The sequence below is a fragment of the Sminthopsis crassicaudata genome, chromosome 4 (genome assembly GCF_048593235.1).
Source record: "Sminthopsis crassicaudata isolate SCR6 chromosome 4, ASM4859323v1, whole genome shotgun sequence".
NCBI classification, from domain to species: domain Eukaryota; kingdom Metazoa; phylum Chordata; class Mammalia; order Dasyuromorphia; family Dasyuridae; genus Sminthopsis; species Sminthopsis crassicaudata.
This window is the reverse complement of record NC_133620.1, coordinates 398,471,983-398,488,607: the sequence shown is the minus strand read 5'-3', so window position 1 is coordinate 398,488,607 and position 16,625 is coordinate 398,471,983. Positions and strand designations below refer to the sequence as shown.

The window sequence follows — 16,625 nt, the reverse complement described above, 5'->3', positions numbered from 1 at the left end:
CTTGACCAAGATTACACAGCTAGTAAGTTTTAGAGGTGGGATCCAGACCCAATCCTCTGTCTGTAGAGCCTGTGTTCTTTCCACTAAACCTGCTTACCTATGATATGAAGTGCCTTGATGAAATTTCACCTCATCAGCACCTCATAGATCCCTCTCTCCCATAAATGTCCTAAGCCACAGGAGCCAAGCTGGTTGTGGCTTGATATCAGATCCCCCCCTCTCCACACCTATTAGAGTTTTCTTCTACCCTCCTAAAGGACGAACAAATCTGGGAGGAATTCACAACTATGAGCAGAATAAAAGTGAACATTTAATGCCACCAGAGTTTGATTCTTTGAAACACCAGATTTTTTTTGGACAACGATTACATCTCATATGCCACAAAAAGTCAGAGATCTTTTCCAGTAAACAGTAAACTTTTTTTTTACACTAGAAACGGCACAAGTTTAATTGATTTCTGTTGCCAGTTGGTGACTAACAGCAGCTTTCTGAATTGTGTCCATCATGGAAACTGCTGCTGCTGCTGCATTACAATCACACCAACAGCTAACTTTTATATATCTATAATAAGACCCATATACAGTAACAGGCCCATTTACAGACTGGCAGATGAATTTGAGCTAAAGAAAGAGGAAAATTCAATTCAGGATTTAAAAAAAATAAAGCTTATAAAAACAAAGCAAAACAAGCCTCTTTAGCTAACAAACAATTGGAAAAAAAATCTTTATTAAGTGAGTTTAAAAACAATGACTACTAATTAAAAACATTTTCATCAAGATTTTTAAAATGAGGCTTTAATTAACTTGTTTGTGAATTCACTGTTTTTAAACTCAGTAAATGAAATTTTCTTTTAAAAATGAACTTTAATTGCTTTTTCAAAACTGGAAACAAACTTTTATTTGCACTTAGGTTGCTCTTGCCTGCCTATTTATAAATGGGCCCATTTCTGCAGTTGAACATATTCAAATATTTACATAACATTTCTCTAATAGGAAGAGAATAAAGTTGAGAGTCAGGAAACCAGAACTTTAATTCTGGTTCTGCTACTGACTTATGTGATCTTAAGAAAGTCCTCAGTTTCTCTACCTATAAAATAATACCTAGCATTCTTATAGAGAGTATATCTTCAAAGCACTTTCCATCTGGAATTTTATTTTACTCTTACCATCCCAGTGAGGAAAATATTATTCCCCCTTTTACAGCTGAGGAAATTGAGCCCCAGAAAATTAAGTTATTAACCCAAGGTCACAAAGCAATTTGCCAGATAAGCCAGATCTAGAACCTCATCATCTTTACTTATAGCTTAAACCTTAGACCTGGCTACCTCCCAATGGGACTGATACCTCCACATCCTTTCCATTTCTCAGGTACATGAGGAGGGTACAAAATACCTTCTGATATAGGCAGTTAAGAAATACTAAAGTGCTTTGAAGTCTTTCAAAAATAGGTGCTAGATAAGTCCAAATAGAGAAATTCTAGCTACCTTTCTAATATACCTTCTAGGAATACACAAGGCTTCCAAAAGGCTCGAGAATCTATTACTCAAAACATCCTTCTCAGGACTTTAAAGATAAACCAGCTTCTGAAAGTTTGGATTCTTTTTTCAGGCCATTGGAAGCTGCATTTTAATTTCACTTTTATCACCAAAATTCATTTTCCCACCCTTATAATTTTTGAGAATAAGACCCCAAAGTTTCTAAGCTAAGTCTTAGATTATGGAGATTGTACCCTTGTTTCTGTTTTGCTCTAGTTCATTTACCTCTCCTGCTCATAAGTTCACATTTCCACCTGAACACCCTACTAGAGGGAAAATCTGATAGCTACAAACAAGATGGAAGAACCCAGCAGAAGGACAGGATAGGACTTTGATCAGTATTTCCAACCATGGCCAAAAGTAAATAAATTACCAAATACAAGCAACTCAATTAAAACAAGAACATCCTGAGTTTACAAATAAATTATATCCTTTTCATACACCAAACACCATTGGGTGGGATGCGAATTATTAACAGTATCAACTATGTAGAAGAAAGGGAAAAAAGGAATATCATGGAGAGGGGGATCATTAGTTTCTAAGTGTACATGATATATGTGTGTGTATGTGAATCAGTTAGTATTTAACATTTATTAAGCATCTACTGTGCACCAGGCACTGTGCTCAATGCTATACCTATGCACACACACACACACACACACACACACACACACACACACACATACATGGGGCAGCACAGCCTTATCTAGACCATATTGATTACACCAGCTGAAACTTCCTCAAGAACCATTTCTAAGTCCATCATATTAAGAATTCCTCAGTTTTGGAGTAGGACCACTCAAAGGCAGAATGTGTTTCAGGGAGGGTTAAAAAGTAAATTTTTGGGAATTTTCTATGGTATCCTGCAACTGCAGGCTTAATGTCTAAACCCTTTTTTTCTTCTAGTTGGAAATGTGTCCTTCAGGACATGAATGAATGTCCAGTTTGTCCAGTAATTTGGCAAGTAAAATGCTTTGGCAAAAATTGCAGTTGGGCAGATCCCTGTGTGAGTTGGGAAAGTGAAAGTTTCTAACCCCCTCCCCTCACCCACCTATGTTATTTGAATTTTTGCTGGAAGAAGAGGAGAAAGAGAAATTATTTTAATACATAAAAGGGGAATACTTTTAAAGATCTGCTCTTTTTTGTGTTCTTAGCCTATATTCATGTTCTTCATTTGATTCAGTGAAAGATGGATTATTATGGACTTTCAATATGTGAGAGAATAGCACTAACTTCTCATTAATACTAAATTTCAAGAATGTTAGTTACACAGCTAAAGGATCCAAGAGGAATTATCAGTGAGATCCTCAGGACAATAGGCACTGGACATTAGAAACTCCCTGCATCAGCACCAATTCTCAACTCAATTAGCAGGAAAAAAAAATCTGCAGTTTGGACCAATGTCCAAAGGCCATGTTTAGTAAACATTAGCTGGCAGCATTAGTTCCTGCTCATATGATTTCACTAAGAGAAGAAGCAGTTATTCAGTTATTGAGGTTTTCAGTTATTATAACCACCCACCCAATAGTACTAGAATTCTAAAATCTGTCATCCAGTCAGATTTGCTTCCTTGGGGTATGGACTCAAATTGTTGACTAATATCCCAGCAAGAAAGAACAATGGGCAAATTGTCTTGTTTCAACTGCAAAACCAGCTATTGTTTGTGGATTTGTTTTGTGTTTTTTCCTGCTAAAGGACTGCACTTAGTTTAGAAACCATTTGTGGTAACTGAGAAGTGAAATTCTGTTTTCATTTCCTGACAACCAGTGAATCTCAAGTGTTGCTCCTCATCCCCAAAAAGCTAGGGGAGGCAGAGTATCCCTTGCCTTTCTGATGCCAAAAATGAGCTTTAGCAACTGCTGTATAAACAGAAATTCAAGAACTTAATACTTGTTCCAGAACTTACCATATCCGTATACAAGGGTTCATTGTCATTTCTGACTGACATTTGAGCAGAAATTCAAGAACCAAGCAGAGAACATATGAATGCCTATAGGGGTTTTAATTGGTAGATGGACCTTAGGAAAAATATAAAACAGGATACAAGGGTAGAATATAAGGCTGCTATAAAATCCCTACAACCTCACAGCAGAACATATGAGACATCAGGCTTAGGGTTGGAGGTGTTCATTTACAGCAAATTCTTGCCCTGTCTAATTCCTGCTCATCTGCCATTACAACTTCCAAGGGGACGAAATCTCCCTGCGGGCTTTGCTGGCGGGACCAGTGTGGTTATCAATTTCTTTCATGGAAATGGACAGAGCTCCATATTTGCATTTCAAGCCTTTCTTGTTCAGGATGGCAATCAGCAGATGAAATAAAAGACCTCATGTTTCCTATCTTTCATTTGGGAGAGATGAAAGTTAAACATAGCCCTGTGATGCAAAAGGCAATTCAAGGACTAAAAGATCAAAGGTTGTAGACATCAGGTGATGAAGGAAAGCCCGGGATAAAGAAAAACCATTTTTCCTTCGCAGCATGAAGCATCTCAACACTCAGGCATCATGAAATGCAATATGGATTTAGTCTCAGGGAGACAGAACTGTGATTACCAGGTACCTTTTTAATGTGAAGTGTATTTCCCCTGCTGAAAATTTCATCAAATCCAGAGTTTCGCCACTATTTAAATGCTTATTTCAAATAATCATGTCTTTGGTCCTTTTAATTGGTGAAAAGGTCCATGGCATTGAAGATAGAGCTTCTGTCTTCAGCTTCTTTTCCTTCTTGGGTCTTTACTGAAGCATAAATAATGCCTGCTACACTTTTAACTATTTCACTGCCTGGTCACCGTGCAAAGACTACTCAGTTACAGAATTGTCATAAGATAATACAGTACACTTTCTTTGTTCTTGAAGGCCGTAATCCACTTAGATTGCAGGTGGGGATAGGCACATGATGGTACAAGATACCATGTCCTTGCATGTGGTTTTATTAAGTTAAGGCAGTTCTTATACAAAATTGGGCCAAAGAGAGTAGATGTTATTTACAAGTTATGGATGCCAGCCCAGGACCTGGTGGAATGCCATAATCTTGTTCTAAGATGTGACCTGGCATTGTTTTAGAGTTAAGAAGGCAGTTTATTTGGCAAATTACTCTTGGTTCAACACTATCCTAGTGGTGTCTTAGACTGTTGGTAGAAGAATACAAAAGGAGAAATGTTGTTAAAAGTAAGATAAAGAGAATTCCCAAGGAAGAATCATATCAATTCAGATGTTAAACCTCTGGAAGTTTCTCCCTTCTCTCTACTGGAAAGGCACCAAAGTTCAGAAGGTGGCCTGCTAAAGGCAACATGGTGATGACCTAGATGGGGCCATAATCTTCAGATTAGCAATAAGATTGTTGATCAATTGGTTTTGTTGTTAGAGAAGTCTCAGATACTTTTCATTGAAAACACCAGGCAATTTTCTAGATTTTAGACCTTTGGTGCAGTGGAAATAAGTCATGAAGAGGTATGTCAAATACAAGACCTCAGGGAAAGCTTAGCACAGAACGAAGAATGTAAGGATTTTGCCTCTGGATGCAATCAAGTGATCCAGTTACTGGATACAAAGAAGTTAAGAGCATAAGCTATTATTAGCAAAGCCATGAGAGTAGTCTGCTAAATGAAGCCACAAGTTGAGGAGCTAGAAGTAGCTATCCTTGGTTTTGGGGGAAAGAATGATAGTTTCAAATGATGAAAAGAAGGATGGTTATATTGATTATAAAAATCTCTCCCAGATCAATCCTTCTCTATACTCTCTGTCCATGAAATTATGTGAAATATTCAAGTCTAGAATTGCAATTCACTGTGGGTAGTGAACCAGTAAAGGATTTAATAATGCAGATTTCATTGTCTTTTTGTTCATTAGGTTCCAAAGATGTTTCCTTAAAATTCAACTATTTTTCCCCATCAGAAAAGAAACCTATCAGCCTTCAAATACATAATATTTGTTTGCAGGGGAGGCTATGAGATTTCAATGTCTACCAATCACAACGACTGGTGTGTGTGTGTGTGTGTGTGTGTGTGTGTGTGTGTGTGTGTGTGTGTATTTGGAGAGGGAGGAATAAGTAGGTGTTTCAATGGAGTAGCCTGAAAATGTAATGACACCTTTGTGTGTTGGTAGCAGATGCCTCAGGTGGTCTGGTTTGATGTGCAGAAACCTGGAAACAGGCTAATGAAAAACAACACTGCATTTAATTGCTGCTTATATCTGGAGGGAGCTCTGGAAGAGAAGGTAAGAGATTTTTATACACTTTCTGATACTAATTCCTTGCTGTTACCAGAAAAGTTCCTTGACCTCATCATCCTTGATCTGTTAAACGGGGATAATATCCGAAAGTAATGCTGGAATGCACATTCTAATTTGTGTATAAAGCCATATCCTTCTAGAATAACTATAATACCTGATTCTTATGCAATACTTTAACATTTGCAAAATATTGTAAAACACTCAGCTTATATGAACCCCAAAACCATTCTATGGAGTGAGAGGTAATGGGATTGAGATTCTAAAGATAAAATTACTTGCTTATGGTCATATGAAGCTAATTAAGTGTCAGAGGTGGGATTTCAATCCACTTCCTTAACTTTAATTGTAATACTCAACTATACTTTGCCTTATTGGAGCCAGTTATTTTCTTATAGGGACACTGGTAAAATGTCAGCTTGGGAGAACATGTGGCAGAATGGAAAGAGAAAATATCTCTCTATTCTCCTGTGCTCTCAAGATGAGGCAAGAGAAATGTGGTCTAGGCCAAAGCATCCCTCTGCACTTCCATGGTAACTAAGGACTCTGGCAGGATTAACTTCCTCATTCCTTATTCTTTAGTTTTCCTATAGTATTTTAGAGAGCAGAAGATCTGGCACATCAGAGATGTGGCACTAAGGTGCCTTTATTTAAACCCAATCTATGTGCTGTGCTTTAAGTACTAAATACTCACATGGGTCTTTCCAAAGAGAGTCCCCCAAATTGAATTCACAAAAGTAAAGTATGAGACTTCTACATTTTCTCAAAATTTCTTTTTCAAAGGGCTCTGGGGAATCAAAATTAAAATGAGAAACATGGGATTAAAATGAGTCCATGGGATTGCTTTTTAAAGAGACAAATAAATGGTGGATGCATGGTGATAGAAATCCAAATGTTTGCCAGGACTCCCTGGTGGGACCATCCATAAAGCCCACTGATACCACATCAGCTGATAGGATGCTGGGGAGGAGGGTAGTAGTGAAAAGAGATCTCAAAAGGATACCTCTGGCATTTGGGTGGTATTCACCCTTCTCCTCTTCCATTCCCCAAAACCCAAAGTGATCTTTAAACATGATCATCCCAAGCCAAGCCCAGGGTTTATGAAGACGGTGATAGACAGTGACTAAGATCACCTGGCACCCCAAAGTCTTGTTGGAAACACACTGGCTATCGACAGGAATTGTCCACGTTCTGTTTGAGTGGCCTTACTGGAGGTAAACCATAAAAGACAGTTAACATTTATTCATATGTAGTACTGATTAAGAAATATCTCTACAAACACAAGTTACTTAGAAACAGCAAGTCAGAAACAGGATAAAACACCAGGAGAAAACGAGCTGTAAATACATTAATACATTTCCAAAATGTGTCTGATTTTTCTTTTTTGTTTGTTTTGTAATTTTCTTGACTAGCACCATCTGTACACAAGAAAGTATGAACATAAACGTTTGGATAATAAAGATTTGCAAGGCACTTAAACAGTCTTTCGGGGTATTTGTTGTTTGTTGCTGTTTTGTTTAGCTCTCGGCAGCAGCAGTCCTACTTCCACCCTTCCCCTTCCTCGGCCAAAGCCAGGAAAGAACAAGGTTGCCTTTGCTCGCAGTTTGTATGTACAAACGTGTCCTTGAAAGTTCCTCAAAGTGCTCTTTTCAGTCTCTTGGGGATCTGATATCCCTCAACCTTCCCAACATTTTGCTCCTTTACTGCGGGTTTGGTGTTGGCACCCTTCCTAGAAAAACGAAAGGAAAAGAAAAATCTCCTGCCGCTCAATGCTCGCTCCAGACTTGCCGCCGACCTTCATCCTCATTCTGTGGTCTTTGGGGTGCTGTCTTTGCAGAGGGCCTGGGTGAGAATGACTGTTTCTGGGGAGTCCTGGGCTGTGGGTGAATGGGATGGAGGTGGAAGATGGGGTGGAGGCAAGGGAAGGGGAGGGGAGGACTTGACTCTCTCTCTTTATCGGCGCCTGGAGGTGATGTCAAAGCAGGTGATCATCATGAGGTGGGCCTTGCAGAAATTGACCCTGTTCTCCAGGCGCTCGGTCACACACTCGAGAGCTTCCAGGTACTCCAAGGAATCCAGTTCCAATACCTGCTCCAAGTCAACTGCAAGAGAAAAAAGAGATGGTGGGAATAGAGTATAAAGGGAGAAGAGATTGTTTTGAATGTCCAGCTCTCTACTGTGTCTTTACACTGTCAAAATTCTTCTTCCTTTTCCTCTCCCAGAGAGCCATACCATATTAACATAAATAAATATATATGTGTATATATATATATATATATATATATATATATAATATTTTATTTCTTCCCCAATTACATGTAAAAACAATTTTAACATTCATTAAAAGGTTTTTTTGAGTTCCAAAGTTTCTTCTTCCCTCCCTCAGTAAGAAAGCAAGCAATTTGATAGCAGTTATACATATAAAATCAAGCAAAACACATTTCCATGTTAGTCATGTTGTGAAAGAAAATAGTAATTTTTAAAAATCCAAGAAAAATAAAGAAAGCAAAGAAAAAGTAGGCTTCAATTGGTAATCAGATTTCATCAGTTCTTTCTCAGGGGATGGATAACATTTTTCATTAGAAGTCCTTAAGACTGTCTTAGATCATTTTATTGCTGAGAATTACTAAGTTGATTGTCATATAACATAGCTGTTGCTGTATGCAATGTTCTCCTGGTTCTACCCATTTCACTTTGCATAGTTCATGTAAGTTTTTCCAGGTTTTTTGAGAGCAATTTGCTCATCATTTCTTAAAGTACAATACAATTATATATTCCTTTACAAACATATATAACATTGTTCAGCCATTCCCCAACTGATGGGTATCCCTCAATTTCCAATTCTTGGTCACCACTAAAAGAGGTTTTATAAATATTTTTGTACATATATGTCCTTTTTCTTTTCCCTTTTTATATTTTTGGGATACAGACCTAGTAGAGGTATTGCTTCGTCAAAGGGTATGCATGGTTTTAAAATCCTCTAGGCATAGTTTGAATACAGAATAGGTGAATCAGTACACTACCAACAATGCATTAATATCTCAACTTTCCCACATGCCCTTCAATATTTGTCATTTTCCTTTTCCATCATATCAGCTAATTTGATAGGTGTAGAGTGGTGGCTCAGAATTGTTTTAATTTGCATTTCTCTAATCAACAGTGATTTAGAACATTTTTCAATATATTTTTAAAGAAAAAAAAAAAAGAAAAACTGATCAACATTTTAAAATAAAAAATATAGGCAACATTCCATCTCTGCAAGGAAGGAAGGTGTCTTTTCTTTGCAATTCCCTAATTCCAACATATAGATCTCCTTCCTGGAAAAGCATCTACACTTTATCTCACATACTATTAAGTCTGCCGTAGCCTGAAAACACACTCACTTAGTAGTATTAATTACAACAATTACTTGTATAAGTATTACACATATAAAATCCCATATTATGTATAGACATAATTATATAATTAATAATTGATTCAATAATAACAGTTGAAATGTACACAGAGCTTTAAGGTTTCCCCAGCACATTATCTCATTTGATCCTCTCACTGGGACTGTGCGCTAAGGGCACAAATGAAGAGGCCTACTCTTAAAAATATTGTGTGAGTTGGTCAGGAATAAATAGCTAATAGGTTTTGGAGTTGGAATTCAAACTTAAGGTCTGCCCCTTTGCTTCTCAGCTAAAATGTACTTCTGATTGTTTCATCAGTCATTCATTCCACAAATATTTATTGAGTGTTTTATTTTTATAGTGCATAGAATCTCATTTGTTTTAATTTCAATAGTATTTTATTTTTCCAAATACATGGAAAATTAGTTTTCAACATTTGTTTTAGTAAGACTTTTTGTTCCAATTTTTTATCCCTCTTTCCCTCCCCATTCCCCAATACAGCAGCTAATCTGGTATAGGTTAAATATGTACAATTTAGAATATCATTATTAACATATTTATATAATGCTTATAAAGTGAAACTGGGCAAATGGGCTGATTGATTTTGATAATACTCTATCTCCCCTGGGCCTTAGCCTGTAGGCTGTTCTCCAGACCTGGAATCCATTCTCTCCTCATCTCCATTTCTTTCAATCCTTAATTTCCTTCAAAACTCAAATCCTTATCTGAGGTTTTTTCCCGATTCCTTATCTGAGGTTTTTTCCCCGATTCCCCCTCAACCCTCCACCCCTACCCATTCCAACTGCTAATTTCTTCCCCAAATTACATTATAATTATTTTGTATATATGAACATATATAAGTGTAGTCTCCCATAATTTAATTCTTCTTGTGGGCATGAATTCTTTCATTTCTGTTCCCTCATCCTCTAGCAAAGTCCTTGACACATAGTAGGTACTCAATGGATTCTTGTTGATTGACTATTTCCACATTTATCAAGAACTTTTTCTACAATAACCAATAATATATAGAGAGTAATTATTAATATTCCCATTTCACAGGTATGGCCTCAGAAATGTAACTTAATTTGCTTAGATTCACAGAGATAGTCATTGTCAGAGATGACTTTAGAACCGGGTCTCCCTGTTTGATGTCCTGTGGTTTTTTCATGGGACTGCCCAGGATGAGGCCTTAGCCCTGGAGACATAGCATGAAACGTGCAAAATAAAGTTGGGATTTGGGGAGCTCTCTCTCCACAAAAAATTTCAGAAAAAAAAATTTGATTCTTTGTTCAGAGAAATAGATTTTCACAAGGAAGAATCTCTTTTTTTATGGGACTTTCCTTGAATGGTGCTCACCCTATGGCTGCTTATGTAGCTCTTAGCAGGGCATCATTCACTCAATGAGTACTCAGTAAATATCATAGGACCCTAGGCTTATAAAGGTGAAAGAGGCCATCTTGGACTTGTCCCAAATCATACAGCTAGTAACTGACCATCCTGGGATTAAAAACCAGGTCTCTTGATTCCAAACCTGGCATTTTCCTGATTGCCATTTGTCCCATGCTTTGGGAGTTGCTATGCTTGGGGGAGTAGATACCATTTAGGATTTAGTATCCCTTTTTTCATATTTAAGAGATCATTCATGGACTTCCCTTGCTCCCTGTGGCTGGGGGAGGCTATTGAGAGTCTGTAGAAGGGTACAGTGATGTCTGGAGCCACAGCTAATTGAGGAAGAGGAAAGAAGTAGGGAGGGAGGGAAGAAATACATGGCCTCTCCACCACAGTCATTATTCTGTGATAAGAAGGATGAATTGAGTTCTAGGAGCACTTAAACTGACTTAACCATTTGGGTAATTGGGAATGTAATATAGAAAAATAAGCTTATAAAGCTTTGCTGTACTAGTGCACTTTGCTGGAGAAGGAAATGCCAAATCATTCCAAAATTTCTGCTAAGGGTCATGAAGAGTTGGAGACAACTGAAAAATGACTGAATACAAAAAACCTGAACCCATCAGGGATAGGGAACAGAAATGTAATTTTACTGGCATAAGGAACTTCCATATTAGGAAACTCCTTCTACAAACTCTGATTGATAACTCTTCTGCCACACAGAGTCTTAAAAATTGCTAAGAGAACCTAGAGATTATTAAGTGATTTGCCTAAAATCACAAAGAGCAGGCATGCATCCAAGATGGGGCTGTATCCAAGTCTTTTTTTTTTTTTTTTTTTTTGCCAAGGTTGGAGTTAAGTGACTTGCCCAGGGTCACACAGCTAGGAAGTGTTAAGTATCTGAGACCAGATTTGAACTCAGTTCCTCCAGACTTCAGGGCTGGTGCTCTATCCATTGCACTACCTAGGTGCCCCAAATCCAAGTCCTTCTTGCTTCAAAGCCAACTCTTTCTTTGCCATTATATAAAGTGATACATTGGATAAATATACCTGTAAGCCACTACTGGTACTAGTAAACTATTTTGCCCCAATGAACTGTGCTCAATGCTGATCCCACATCAAAGTTAAGATTTGAGATCAACATTCGATTTCTTGGTGGTGGTGTTTGGTCATATGTGACCCTTTGTAATAACACTTTGGGTTTTCTTGGCAAAGTAACTTGTTGTTTCCTTCTCTAGCTTATTTTTTAGATAAGGAAACTGAGGCAAACAAGGTTAAGTGATCTTCTCAGTCACATAGCTAGTTAGTGTCTGAACTCAGGTTTTCCTGCCTTCAGGCCAGGTATACTATATCTATTATGCTACCTAGAAGCCTGATTTAGATTCGCCATTTGATAAAGCAACAATGGGAATTTGTCTTTCAGAAACACTGTAAGAGAACTACTCTGAATTGGCTTTATATGGTCATTGAGAAATTGGGTTTTCTATCAAACTAAAATCACGCTTTGCAGCTTCCTTCCTTCCCGAGACTCTTCAGGTACCTTTTTTCTAAGATTGCAAATTCTATCCTATTAAAAGCTTTATAAATGCTTTTCAATTTCAGGCTAGAAATGCAGTGTGATTATGTGGTGTGGGAACAGATTTATAATACAGCCTTTATGTCTGGGTGATCTTCTGCCACATGTAGAAAAGAAAAAAAATCTCATTTTCAGGTGCTCTGGACTGAGACACATAAGAAGTAATCTATTAGGAGCAATATTTACCACCCTTTCCTGCATCTCTTCTCCCAACTACCCTCCCCTCCTCACCATTTAATCTTTTTTTTTTTTGACTCTTGGTAAGTAGGATTACTTATTTATTTCAAATATCTCCATTGCAGTAAGTGGGAGTTTTTTGTGCCTAGCAAAGAAGCAATGAATGATGGGTAGCACTCATTTGGAGTGAGACCACCTAAGGGAAGGAAGCCTGCCCTTAAATGGTTCTGTCAGCACCATCAAAATTTTGGCAGCCCGACACAAAGTCCCAGTCACCTTTCCTTGGTTGTAGTTCTGTTTTCATTTGATAAGAATTCTATGTGCTCATTTCTAGAGTCTCTCTAATTCTGCCCCAAGCTTTCATGTCAGACTGTTTAGATGGAAAACACTTTAGACCACAATTTCAGAAAAAAACAAAAAACAAAAAACCCTAGGCACTTACATTCACTAAGCCATTTGTTGGGATCCAGCATCAGATACTGTTTGGTCATCTCCAGTTCCTTCATTAACCACTCATACTTGGCCCGGACCTCAGCAATCCTCTGCTGGCGATGCTCCAGGATTTTCAGCTTTGCATTGAAGCATATCACTTCCTAGCATACAGACGGTAAGGGGAGTTAGGGAGGAAGGAGAGAGATTTTGAGGTCAAACATATCCAGTCCAATCACTAAATATTGAATAAACAAGGGACAAGTCATCTGGAAGCTTGGAAAGGGCCCAAGGAATCTTAGCTTAGTCTCTACTTAGAGAAACATGATGAAGATGTACTACACTGCCTGAGGCTGACTGTTCAGAATTAGGATCTTCCCAGAGGACAGAAGCTTTATGGTCTTCCCATGGAGATAGCATAAGGTACTAAATATTAGCAGGGCACATACTTCTTTGGGCTGTGGAGTCAATGGGACCTCAGAAGTCAGGGGGTGCATCCCTCTGCCTAGGAAAGGCTGCATTTAAGGATTACCAGAGTATCAGGTAAATATGATACTATTTATAGACTATATTCTTGTGTCTTGTGCCCTATTCCTTGAGTCAAAATCTTTCTACTTATGGTTTGGACCCTCTTTTTTGGTTCTCTATGGAAAAAAATAACTTGCCATCCACCCATTCATTCCCTTTATATGAAAATATAAGTCTCCTTGTCCATCTTTGCAGTCCCAAAATGTTTTGTGGTAGCTCTCACCTTGCTGTCAATACCTCGACGCCGCTGAAGCCTCTCCACATCATCAATTTCATAGACTTTGATCTCAAAGGGTTCCCCTAGACCCCTCTGGGTGCTCCGCATTGGGCCATCCACCCAGCGGACACCAGCACTGTTTGAAGGTTTCCTCACTGGTGAGGTGGTATCAAGTGATAGGGCTGGGATGAGCCTCCGTCTCTGAGAACCTGAATAGGAATTAATCCAAAAATTAATCTTTCTTCTTTTTAAATTTCATTTGTTCCATGGGACACACATGTGGAACAAGGTCATATATGAATAAAGTTCTCAGTCTGTGTAGCAATGGTGTGCATCTATGTTCTCCCATCCCACTTCCAGTCAGCTCTACCAACTTTCCTCTTCAGGCTGCCCTGCTGATTCAACTCTCCAAGATCTTCTTTATCATTCCAGACAACCCTCTTCCACCTGGAACTACTTCTCACATTAGAAGTACTCTCCACTCCCAAGACCTCATCTTCTTATCGACTATTTCCTCCAAGAATTTCTAATTGAAGGAAAAAGACCAGAGCAAAAATATATTGAGCTCCCTCCAGGCTGTACTGCTGACTCCTTGCCACATGATTTTTTTCTGCCATGTCTCTCTTCCAGGTACTTTCACTCCCTCCCACCCTTCTTTTCAGTTCTTTTTTCTTATTGAAATTAGAATATAACTTTCTTGAAGGCAGGGACTTTCTTCCTTCCTCTCTCCTTCTATTCTTGTTTCTTTTTTTCCTTTCTTTCCTCCTTCCTTCCTTCCTTCTTTCCTTTTTTTCCTCTAATATTTATGTAATACATACTATGGGGCCAGGTATATAGTATTTACTCTTAAAATTAAATTGAGGCATGCATTTTTAAGAACTCTTTCATAAGATCATTGTACTTATTCTATATCATGGGCCATATTAGCTACATAGACTGGAGGACCCTAAAATTCTACAATGACCACCATAGAATTAATTATATTGCTTGGAGGAAAGCACATCTACTAACAAGTAATACTAGAGTCTTAGGTGCTACTAAATCATACTTTATTAGCTTTTACTAAGGTTTCAGAGAGCAGACTTTCCCTCTAATGAAGTTACTCATTCACTGATTTCCTAGTGAGGGCAAAGAACTACATTCTGGTACTATGGGTCAGTGGGAATTGGAAGAATAAGACATACTTCCTAATCTCAAGGAGCTTACAGTCGAAATGGGAAGCTGGAAAAATGCCTGGGAAACAACTTGAAATGAATGATAAAGAATGGTAATATATGGTTCTTTTTAATGAAAAGATGATGTTACTAAGCAACCATCTGGAAAGCACATGCTCTTAGCTATTTGGTTAGTGTCAGTCTGTACTGGGACTTGTCCAGCTTGCCTTACCCAGATCCCCTTGTGACTAGGGACTCACATCTGCAAGACCATCTGGCTGAGATTAGGAAATAGCCTATGGCTAAAATTCACTGGCCAACCCAAGGACTGAACCCACAACCTTGGCTTGATGAACATAGGCCTCTGAGATGGAACAGATCCGAAGAGAGTCAGCAAGTATGAAATCATACAGTAGGAACCAAAATAAAACCAATTCTAGAATAAAATGGAGACTCTTTACCATTAATAAGGAAAATAGAAAGAGGGCTTCAGTAAGAGCCTTAACTAAATCCCTTTGTGTATTATTGGTTCCATGAGTGAGAAAAACAGAACCAAATAGACTGACTGAAAATAAACAAGCAAACAACCTAGGTTCACATGAGTAAAGAGGCTTAAAGAAAACAAACTATAAACCAAGATCTAGTTGTCTAGTTGTTGTCTATTACACAGGACAGGCTCTAGAAAATTAAGCATGACTTAGCCAGCCAATCATTGTCTTTACATATGAAGCTTCAGTAATAAATATTTACTTCAGAAGTAAATGCTATGTACCTGGGAAGGAGGAAGGTAGGAAGAAAAAGAGGGAGGGAGGGAGGGAAGGAGGGAAGGAAGGAGGGAAGCAGGGAAGGAAGGAAGGAAGGAAGGAAGGAAGGAAGGAAGGAAGGAAGGAAGGAAGGAAGGAAGGAAGGAAGGAAGGAAGGGAGGGAGGGAGGGAAAAAGGCTTAGATTTACATTAATCCATGTGTGTGTATCCATTCTGTGAATGATGCCAGGTTGGGAGGGAGCTATTAGAAGTTAAAAAAAGAAATAATGACTTAAAGGTCTGAAACTAGGTACAATCAACAGAATATAATGAGGCCCTACAGAGTTCTGTCCTAAGAACTATTAAACATTATACTTTCCTTCTGCCTTTCACCCTCAAAAGTGCATTGTTTGAGTATCTTTGCACTGACTGTCCCCTATACTTGAAATTGTCTAACCCCTGTTGGTTTTCCCATCTTTCTTTAAGACTCAGCTCAAACCCAACCTTCTTCAGGAGGCCTTTCTCTGTCTTCCTAGCTGCTAAAGCCTTCTTCTTTCAGATTTCCTCCAGTCTACTCTCTCTATATTCTGTATATATTTATTTTTATATGTTTCCATGGTATATGTTGCATAGTAATTTGTTGTCTCCTTTGCTAAAATGTAATATACTTGTCTTTATTTATATTCCCAGTCCTTATCCCAGTGCCTGGAATATAATAAATGTCTAATCAATGCTACTGACTGAATAGATGAGAAGCACTTGTATGAAGTGACTAGACCAGAATGTAGATTATTGTCCATAGCATCTGAAGTGACTATAAACAGTGGAGGGGTCAACATAGAAAGGCAAAAATCTGATCAATGCTAATGATTATATATATAAAAAAATCTTCCTTTGTGCTAATAGGATTTTAGGATGTAGGGCTGATAGGGACCTCAAAGGCCATCTAACTTGGTTACTTTATTGTATGGATGAGGAAACTGAGGGTCAGGAGAATTTACTGACATTACCAGAATAACAGGGAAAAGATAAAAGAGGCAGGATTTGAACTTCACTCCTCTAACTTAAGACCCATATTCTTTTCCCTGTGCCGAGCTAAATGATACCTTTTTTCAAAGTAATGTAGTACTCAGCAAAAAAGTTTGAGTATCAGTTGAGTAGTACCTGATATATCAGAACAAAATATTTCAATAATTTTTTTGATGAAGCAATTGAAATTAAGTGATTTGCCCAGGATCACATAGCAAGTAATGTTAAGTA

The 16,625-nt window shown here is 38.1% G+C and overlaps 1 protein-coding gene across 2 annotated transcripts in view; it reads right to left on the bottom strand.

The window, feature by feature from the left end:
• Positions 1 to 288: 288 nt before the first annotated feature.
• Positions 289 to 16,625, bottom strand: part of KIF26B (kinesin family member 26B) — a 590,705-nt gene continuing 574,368 nt past the window's right edge. For both annotated transcript variants that reach the window (XM_074262566.1, XM_074262567.1), the window contains 3 exons: positions 13,475 to 13,677; positions 12,737 to 12,887; positions 289 to 7,862 (listed from right to left, as the gene is read on the bottom strand). In XM_074262566.1, coding sequence (XP_074118667.1) covers positions 7,714 to 7,862; positions 12,737 to 12,887; positions 13,475 to 13,677 — 503 coding nt within the window. In that variant the 3' untranslated portion in view covers positions 289 to 7,713. The remainder of the gene's footprint in view (positions 7,863 to 12,736; positions 12,888 to 13,474; positions 13,678 to 16,625) is intronic.